This window comes from Haplochromis burtoni, unplaced genomic scaffold (assembly GCF_018398535.1).
Source record: "Haplochromis burtoni strain Fernald_Lab_line unplaced genomic scaffold, NCSU_Asbu1 Contig_19, whole genome shotgun sequence".
Lineage (NCBI taxonomy): Eukaryota > Metazoa > Chordata > Actinopteri > Cichliformes > Cichlidae > Haplochromis > Haplochromis burtoni.
In genome coordinates, this window is record NW_024582380.1 from 4,073,627 (window position 1) to 4,083,241 (window position 9,615).

The window sequence follows — 9,615 nt, forward strand, 5'->3', positions numbered from 1 at the left end:
GGCAATATTGTATCGATGCAGGGACAACACTCTGGGAATAATATGAACAACGAACAATCTTCCTGTAAATAATCACGGTTGGACTTGGACCGACTGTAATCACTCAGAGAGCTCTACAAATTTACAAATAACTTGCATTTGATTTATAAATGCAGGCAGATTGCCAGCATGTTGCCATCAGTCAGATGTCAATGAGAAAAACTCGAGGGAACTGGACTCAGCTGGCTGCAGCTGGTTGCATTCCTATAGAACAGGAAGTGCAGATTAATAGTTAGATTTGAAATTCTGTCTGTGTTATCAGACACAGATTACATGTAATTTCCAAACTGACCTCATATAATTGCAGTGAGATAGCAGATTGACTCCGTCTTAACGCAACATTTATGGCAGGTTTCAGTAACTGTGTTGGTATGCTTGACAATTCCATTTTGTAGCAAAAATAAATAAATAACTGAAGTGGGATAACTTCTTATTGGCTAAAACAGACTGACAAAGTTTAACATTGAGGACATAATTTGCAGATGATTCTCTCCACTAGTTTTTATGATTTTTGTGTAACAATGCATGAAACTCCTGCAGGAGATATATCTTGTAAGGGGGTCACTAACTTCTTGGTTTCCTTTCTTTTAGGAGAGGAGGTGAAGAACCCGAAGAAGTCTGTCCCTATTAGCATTGTGGTCTCATTGCTTATATGTTTCCTGGCCTACTTTGCTGTGTCTGCTGCTCTCACCCTTATGATGCCCTACTACCTGCTAAGTGAAACGAGCCCACTGCCAATAGCCTTTGACTACATTGGATGGGGTCCTGCCAAATATGCCGTGGCTGTGGGTTCACTGTGTGCCCTGTCAACTAGGTATGACAGTATGGGTAGTGCATGCATGGATCAAGTGATGTTTAAAGCTCAAAGTCAGAAAGAAAAAGGTGCAAAAATAAATGTATCTTATTTGGAAAAAAATAGAAAAATGATAATGGATGTTCAAAAGTCCAAAATGTTGAAAAATAAATCTAGAAAAGTAGCTACTAAACAGTAGCTAACTCAAAAAGTTCATTAAAAATGTAACGTTAACGTAAAATAACTCAGCTAAGTAATAATTAACAGACAAGGTGTGGAGGACGTGTCAGGTTCCAGAGGCTGTGAATGATTCTTCCACTGCCTCTGATGTTTGCGAGGTGGATAAATTGTGAAATTGCCAGTACAATCTTCTGACTTCAGTCATCATAGCAGATTAAGCTGTTAAAAAGAAGCCATATGTCAAATCAGTTGGTTTAGTTAGAGTGACCTTTTGACACTGATTTGTGAAATGACTAATTTAGATTACAAATTAATCGGACACTGCATTCATTTTGTTGTTTGTCTTTCCAGTCTGCTAGGTTCCATGTTCCCGATGCCTCGAGTACTTTTTGCCATGGCGAGAGACGGGCTGCTTTTCAAACCTTTGTCCAAAGTCACCTCCAGAGGCAGTCCAGCAATAGCTACTATATCATCTGGCATTGTGGCAGGTACAGGTATACACTTTATAAATAAAAGTACTGTAAATATAATAGAAGTAATAAACCTAAAACAAAAAATAGTACATGTAATAAAATACTTTTGAATGTGTCCAGTTATAACTCTTATTTTAATGATGCTTACAGATGCTTACACAGAGGTACTGTGCCCCACCTTGTGTGGGTATCTATCTTAATTGCCCCTTGGGGATAAATAAAGTCTCTCTGACTCTCTCTCTTAATCTATGAATTCAGCTCTTTTTATTGTCATTGCAATATGCATTTGGAATCCAGCCATGCAGTCTGCCTGTACAATCGCGTGTGAACATTTCTCTAAAGAGCTTACTGGACTTAAGTGGTATGCTGTGGTACTGTAATAGGATACCACCATAGAAAAAGTAACCAACACTGATGACTCCAACCTCTTCTGGTATTAACATCAGCAGAAAAACTGTGTGCCAGGAGCTTCATGATGTAGGTTTCTATAGCTGAGCAGAGCAACTCCCGTAGGTGTCATGTGTATAATATTTTGTACTTATGCTAATGCTGTTCTGCATGATCCACAGAGGTCGAGGTTTATGGGCTAGAAATAACATTTAATTCCATTTTTCTCCCTGGCTTTAGCCATCATGGCTCTACTGTTTGATCTGAATGCCTTGGTGGAACTGATGTCCATTGGTACTCTGTTTGCTTACACACTCGTGGCAGTATGCATCCTGATACTGAGGTACATTTATCTGTTAACACCCTGCAGCTATGTATTCACTCTGCTGTGCAAATCGACTGATTTTTTGTGGTCATTGTAGGTACCAGGTGGGTCCATCTGAAGACACAGAACTTAAGATCACAGAATCAAAGAAAAAGTTTAGCTTCTTCAAACCTCCAAAAACACCCAACTCTTCCACAGCACGAACAGTCACGCTCTTGACCATATTTTCTAGTAAGTAAGGAAAACATCACTGAGGCATCTTTACTGATGCTTCTGTAGCACTGAAGTTCTTTTCTTGACCAGCAACAGGTTCATGACGGGCTTTCTCGCCTCTAATCTTTCTTTCTCGTCTTTTACTTTCCCACTGCAGTTCTGTGCATTCTTGCACTGTGCATTACTCTGAGCCAAGGCATGGAAGCTCTTGCCAACACTCAAGCATGGAGCATCGTGCTTGTCTGTATCTTTGGAGTGCTCCTGCTGGTCAACTTGTTCCTCATCTGGAGACACCCAGAGAATCCCACAAAGGCATCGTTCATGGTAAGAAGTGGTTCAAGTAATTTCTTGTAATCACCAAGTAGGAATCTCACATCTCTGCATTTTCTCCTTCTTCAGGTACCTTTAATCCCTCTTCTGCCCTTACTGAGTACTTTAATCAATGTCTACCTGATGGTGCAGTTAGGCGGTCAAACATGGATCCGATATGCTGTCTGGATGCTAATAGGTATGATGGGTATATTTTTGTTTGAGAGGATTAAAGGGCTGCTATCTAGCTGGGTGACCCTCACTCTTCTCTTTTCTTCTCTTCTGCAGGGTTACTTATCTATTTTATCTATGGAATGCGTAACAGCGTCCAGAGGAAGCGACTCATGACCGACCACGCAGAGATCGAAACAGTCAGCGGCAAAACAGACAAGGATAGTATGAAAGAAGAGAAATTCTGAGCTCAATCGGGGTGAAGACAGATAAACTGAGATGTTACAGTGAGCGACTTGCTTTAACTTATAACCACTGCTTGAGATGCACCGGTGCTGCTGCCCTTCAGCAGTCTTCAATCTACGACAGCACCGAAGCAAATGGCCTGATAACTTGTTAACTTGACGGTTTATTACATCCTAACGCAGTCTGTTTGTTATCTAAATGGTCCAAAATGAAAAACTCCCTAAGATATATTTGGACCGAGAAGATCTTCACTTATCACTGATTTTCACATTGTTGTTAAGGATATTTATCTGTATATCTTGTCGTATTAGTGAGCCTGTTCCAAAGAAAAAATATTCTGTAGATTATTTGCTTTTATAATTCTGAAATAACAGGTTTACACTTTTCTTATCAAGTGCAAAATGTAAATTATTTTTATTTCAGTTTTACATTATCTTAATTTTATTTTAATATATTTTTTTAAATGTGCAGAATTTGACTGAAGACCTTATATTTTACAGAGCTGATACAGAAAACCTTTTATGGGATTTCATCTTCCATTTGTAAATATGGAAACTGCATGTGATTGTTAACTAAACGACTGCCACTGTACATTTGAATTAAAAATTTAATGATTCGCTTTTGTAAAACACTTAAATATGGAGTTACCTTGTTGCAGTCTGTGTCGATAAAGAGGTAAAAATAAAGGACTACTATAAGTTCATTCCCACTGCAGACGTGCACAAAGAAGCAGATATGGCTCACTATTTAGAGTCGACTGAGAACAAAAGGACCTTTGAAAAGAAGCTTATAGCGGTCATGTTCAAAATCACAGCTTAGCTGGCCACTCACAAGGAAAGGTTTACATTGTTTCCACTGCATTCGACATCTCAAAAATGTACTTTAAGTAATGTGTGAATATTTTAGGTGCAAATCTTTCAGGCATATTTAAAAAAAACCAACATATTAATCTAGAGCTAACTGAGACAAAACTTTTATTTACCCATAAAATACAGTAATGAAGGACATAAAGTGTATTAAACACCAAATGCTCCTTTTCCAGGCAGTGTTTCTGAGGTTCAGACTCATGCTGCTAGTACACTTACAGTCCGGCAGCTAAATAAACAGGCTGTGCCATTCCAGATTGGAGGGGCCTCATTCTCTGGACCCTCATTGGTTCGGACAGGCTTGAAAGCCTCCATTGAGCCACACTGAAGGAATTTAGGGTACTAATGCCACTCCGAGGAAAAGGAATTTGCGTGACTCTAATAAACAGCAGACTGCTCACTTTGCAAGCTTTGCCCTCCTCCTTCCTTCTTTTTCTTCTTCTCTCCTTTTCATTTCTGTTGTATATTTCTCTGGGTTGAACTCCATGAACTAACAATCAGCTCATCAGCCATGCCTTTGGCGAACATGTCTGGGTCAAAGTGGAGGCTGGTACTCATTGCTCTCCTTACTTGTGCCTTAATCTTCGAGTTGGGTAAGTGACATTAGTCCCTTGTCATCCAATTCGGTGAACGTGATATTCATAGATTTGGTGAGGAGGGCAATTTTCTTTCTGTCTTTTGCACAATGTGGCTTATTCTAGAAGCAAAAATGAACTTTTTTTTCTCACTTGTAGCAGCCTTGTCTTTGTTTGTAAAATATTCTGAAACATGTGCTCTGCGTACTGTGTATAATATTGCCAAAAAGATGCCCAAGAGCAGAAGGCTGTTCCGGGAAGGACACCAAAGCCAAGGAAACCAAAGCATGAGAAATCAACAAACAAAGGGCCCAGAACGATAACAGTCAAACCGAAGGTCAAAGCTGCACGTGCAGAGCAGACCCTCCTCACGCAGGTATTACGTTTGTTATAAATTAACTTTTTGATTTTGCAAAGTTCACGACTAAAGTACATGTCTGTGTCTGACTAATAAAGGTGTTAAACAAAGGGAAGTTTAAGAAGGTGGGTGAGACCATAAATGTGCAAACAGGAGATACTCTGGAGCTGAGGTGCAGGGGCAAACCTGTGCAGTGGAGCGTCCCCCCATACCTGGAGGAGGATAATGATGGGAGGCTCAGGTAACTTTTCATGTCTACAGATCTTTACTCATAAAGTGCAGTATAAGCTTGAGTAAGTAAGGAAGTAAATGTGTTCTTTCGCTCCTTTTTGCTCTGGCTGTGCAGAATTGTCCAGTATGAGCGATATGGGGTTCTGACGTTGGTCAACACCACTGGTGCAGACACGGGGGAGTACACATGCTACCCAATGTACTGTGAAGACACTGACTGCAGGAAGGAATACAGCAAAGCTGTTAAAGTCTTCGTCTTTTTTCCAGGTGTGATTAATACATTTTATTGATGCTTAGGCTTGCATTTCTCTGAACTGCAGACTTGACAGGAATCTTTTTTACATTCTAATAATCTTATCATAAATCTGCCATATCTCCTCTCTGTACGGACCAGATCCACAAGAACTATTTGTTCCATTGTCTGACTATTACAAGGTGATTCAGCTGAGGAGCAACTGGCCTACAGTCCTACCCTGTCAGGTGACGTCACCTGAGGCTAAAGTAACTCTGCACCGTGAGTACCCACCTGTGGAGCTGGACGTGGACAGGAGGGAGATCTCCTTTGATGTCAAGAAGGGCTTCACAATCCATCGACCTCGGCCATATCATGCCGGAGCTTTGTACTGTGTTGCCAGTCTGGGAAACCTGCGGCAGAGCTCTATGAAGTACATGCTCATCTATGTTAACTGTGAGTTCACGTTTTCAAAATTTTAGAAATTTTTTCAGAATTTTAGCATTTATGGGTTGTTTTTTTTTTATTGTAAATCAATGAAAACTTTTCAAAATTAAGGATGAAAATTACCCTTAATTACAGGATTACTGGTGACGGCACAACATTTTACTTACTAATACATCACATTTGCTCTCAGATCCTAGGGCTCCTCCCGCTCCAGTGATCCAAGCGTCACCGAGCACAGTGACTGTGGGGGAGAATCTACGTGTCACCTGCTCTGCGATGGGAGAACGAGACGTGGCCATAGAGTTCACCTGGGATTACCCAGGACAAGAGGTCAGACACTCGTGGAAACAGGGCTTGTATGCTTTAATACAAACTTAGCTTAGTTCTGTATGGCTTTTGTATTAATTCTAATAAGCTTTCTTTCTGAAATAGTATGAACATGAATTCTAGGTTGTGAACTGAAATATTACTCAAAAAAAGTCCTGCAGTTGGCAAATATCTTCAGTCGGTTTAGCTTGCGTTGCCTTTTTAGCGAGTTTATTATTAGTCAAAACGTATTCAACCTATGGACTGCCTGAACCTTATCCCCTTTAAACAGGAATATAATAGATATGTCTTTATTGGTGAGCCATGAGGAAATAAACTGCAACATGATAACTCATTGTAATGTTTACTCCTGTGCTGTGCTGTGTGTGTGTGTGTGTGTGTGTGTGTGTGTGTGTGTGTGTGTGTGTGTGTGTGTGTGTGTGTTCCTATGCTTGGTCCAGATTGGGAGACCTCCATACACACAGGAGAGCGTTATTCCGGTCAGTGGAGGAACAGCTCAGCAGCAGTCTCAGTCTGTGCTCCTCGTGGATGAAGTTAGAGACGTGGACCAAGGAACGTACACCTGCACTGCTCAGAACATGCAAGGAGCCAAATCAGCATCCACAACCATTAAAGTGGTCCCTAAAGCCAAACCCAAGAAACCATAAGTTGGATGACATTACAGACAGAAAGTCGTGGTGAGAGATCACAGCTGGGATTTGACCCTGTCTGAGCATTAAATGTTTTTTCTTCTTTTTAAAGACTATATGATCACAACAAAACATTATGCTCTCCAAACTGTATTGCTCAAGAAGAGAAATGTGTTTGTTTAGGTAAATGCTTGTATATTAAACTTTTATTTCCATACACTCACAAGCCTGACAGTCGTGTCATTGTGAAAGGTCCTCCCAAAGGTAAACGCAGGATAAGAGGGGGGAAAAGGTGATTTAAGTGACTTCGAATGTGGTCTGAGTATTTCAGAAACTGCTGATCTACTGGGATTTTCCTGCACGACCATCTCTAGAAAAAGATAAAATATCTCAAATTTCTCTGGAGGAAAAAATGTCTTATTGGCGATATAGGGGAATGGTCAGACTGCTTTAAGCTGGGAAGGCAACAGTAATTCAAATATTCGCGTGTTAAACCCAAAGTATGCAGATGAGCATATCTGAAGGTACAACACTTCAGAACTCGAAGCGCATGGACTACAGCAGCAGAAGACCACGCTGGGTGTGGCTAATGTCAGCTGAGAACAGGAAACTGAGGCTAAACTGCTCAATAGAAGGTTAGGAGAAGGTTAACTGCCCTGATAAATTTTGATTTCTGGTGGCATAAACAGCATGAAAGCATGGATCCATCCCGCCTTGAATTAACAGTTCAAGCTGGCAGTGATTTAATGGTATGTGGGATGTTTTCTAGTAGCAACTGAGCATAGTCTACCTGAGTAATGTTGCTGACCATATCTATTCCTCTTTCCCTCTATGACCATTGACCTTATCATGAAGCTTGTAAATGAGTTCACTGTACTCAAACGGCCTCTGCAGTCACAATCAAACAGAGCACCTTTGAGATGTGGCAGAACAGAGGATTCACGTCGTGGCTGTGCAGCAACAACCCAGTACTATCTAGGTTTCCCTTATAAACTGGTGTATTGTGATGTGCTGTCACCCTGTGCACCTCACTTCTCACTAGCTTGGATTGGCTTCCAGCTCTCCTTGTTGAATTACACAAGTAGAAGAAGATGGATGGATGTTGTGATAAATTAACAAGCACTTCAGAGATAAAAAGTGGAAACTGGCCCTCACTATGACTTCCTTTTCTACCCATTTTGTTCCCCATTAACCCCAAAGTATTATTCATGTGTGTACAATAAAGTTGTAGATAACAGTTTTATTATTGCACAGAGTCCCACAGAAAAGTCAACACTCCAGTGTTTTAGCGATACCACATGAGAGGTTAGTTTCTGGTTAGACTTGAATCTACGGAGCCCCTCTGATGACATGGTCCAAAAAATAAATAAATTGTGGCCACAAAATACTACTTCGAGGGCACGAAATAGGTATAACGTGCGCACGAAATGCTAATTTGTGGCCACGAAATAGATAACGTGCGCACATCTTATTGATAGAATTCCTGGACAGCTGCGTAGAGACACAAGCATAAAAGTAGGCTAAATACACCATGGACAGAGACAGTCTGATTGAGTTTTATTTCAGGCTGGGAATGAGCTACAAATGCATTTTGAAAAGCCTGGCAATGCAAGGAACCATCATTACGGAGAGACATTTAAACCGGATATTGAGAGCCAAGTCGCTTTACAGACGTAAGTACGACCTGGACGCCGGGATAGATTTTATTGTGAACCAACTGCAAGGGCCTGGGAAGGATCACGGTTATCGGTGGATGTTTACAAAGTGCAAACAACACGGCATTGTGATCAAGAAAGAAGACGTCAGGATCCTCATCTCTTTACTGGACCCAGTAGGTTCCCAGGTTCGCCAGACCAGACGTCTCAGAAGGAGGCAATATTTTGCTCAGGGGCCTAACTTTGTGTGGCACATAGACTCTTATGACAAACTAAAGCCATATGGGATATGTATTAATGGATGCATCGACGGTTTCTCACGCAACATCATTTGGCTGCGGGCCGCACACACTAACAGTGACCCAAAGGTTATCGGAGGTTACTTTGTGGAAGCAGTGGAGAGTCGTGGGGGTTTCCCTGTTGTAATAGTAATTTTACAATGTATGTTGAAGAGATATTACTGCCCTCTGTTGGTGTGTCTGTGCATTACAAGCAATAAAAGGTGTTCGTTAAAAACATCAGGTTATGGGCCCAGAGGTCGCCAAGGGAAGCTGCTAACACGTTTTCTTTTGGGAGTCATAAACAGAATTGTGGGATTCACAATGGAAGATAGACTGTTTATTGACAAGCTGAGCGGACCGGAGAATTGGGCAACGTGGAAATTTCAACTGGAGCACCTGTTGAAGGCAAAAGGACTGTGGGGTATGGTACAGGAGACGGAGCAGTTAGCTGCGGATGCTAATGCCCAAGCGCGAGCTGAATTTGAACGGAAGAAAGAAAAGGCATTTTCAGTGCTGGTACTGAATGTAAGTACACCCCAATTGTACTTGATAACAAACTGTAAGACCCCCAAAGAAGCATGGGAGATGCTAAAAGCACAGTTTGAAAGAGATACTGTTGCTAACAAGCTATTTCTGAAGAAGAAGTACTTCCGGTGTGAAATGAAGGAAGGAGAACATCTCAATGATCATTTAAAGAGGATGAAGGAACTTACTGATCAGCTAGGGGCAATAGGTTCTGTAATTGAAGAGGAAGATCAAATTGTCACCCTTCTAGGTAGTTTGCCACCCAGCTATGCAACTGTTGTTACTGCTTTGGAGACAAAGATGGACAGTCTGACACTACAGTTTGTTCAACAAGCCTTGATAAATGCACCTCC

At 41.2% G+C, this 9,615-nt stretch overlaps 2 protein-coding genes across 6 annotated transcripts in view; both read left to right on the forward strand.

The window, feature by feature from the left end:
- The window catches only part of LOC102302693 (cationic amino acid transporter 2), a 9,797-nt gene extending 4,846 nt beyond the window's left edge, over positions 1 to 4,951 (forward strand). For all 5 annotated transcript variants that reach the window (XM_042218499.1, XM_042218501.1, XM_042218503.1 and 2 more), the window contains 8 exons: positions 631 to 853; positions 1,364 to 1,500; positions 2,113 to 2,215; positions 2,295 to 2,428; positions 2,568 to 2,734; positions 2,810 to 2,918; positions 3,008 to 4,595; positions 4,808 to 4,951. In XM_042218499.1, coding sequence (XP_042074433.1) covers positions 631 to 853; positions 1,364 to 1,500; positions 2,113 to 2,215; positions 2,295 to 2,428; positions 2,568 to 2,734; positions 2,810 to 2,918; positions 3,008 to 3,138 — 1,004 coding nt within the window. In that variant the 3' untranslated portion in view covers positions 3,139 to 4,595; positions 4,808 to 4,951. The remainder of the gene's footprint in view (positions 1 to 630; positions 854 to 1,363; positions 1,501 to 2,112; positions 2,216 to 2,294; positions 2,429 to 2,567; positions 2,735 to 2,809; positions 2,919 to 3,007; positions 4,596 to 4,807) is intronic.
- LOC121811878 (platelet-derived growth factor receptor-like protein) lies at positions 4,529 to 6,819 on the forward strand. Its single transcript, XM_042218434.1, has 6 exons — positions 4,529 to 4,595; positions 5,047 to 5,176; positions 5,282 to 5,433; positions 5,561 to 5,854; positions 6,036 to 6,175; positions 6,637 to 6,819. The coding sequence occupies exons 1-6, from the start codon at positions 4,529 to 4,531 to the stop codon at positions 6,817 to 6,819; spliced, it is 966 nt and encodes a 321-aa protein (XP_042074368.1).
- The last annotated feature ends 2,796 nt before the right edge of the window (positions 6,820 to 9,615 follow it).

What these genes read in the sequence shown, in the direction of transcription:
- LOC121811878 (XM_042218434.1), top strand. Translation starts at nt 4,529, where the DNA reads ATGTCTGGGTCAAAGTGGAGGCTGGTACTCATTGCTCTCCTTACTTGT. An exon ending in TGCCTTAATCTTCGAGTTGG is followed by an intron (nt 4,596 to 5,046) that starts GTAAGTGACATT and finishes TGTTAAACAAAG; the next exon opens with GGAAGTTTAAGAAGGTGGGT. An exon ending in GATAATGATGGGAGGCTCAG is followed by an intron (nt 5,177 to 5,281) that starts GTAACTTTTCAT and finishes CTGGCTGTGCAG; the next exon opens with AATTGTCCAGTATGAGCGAT.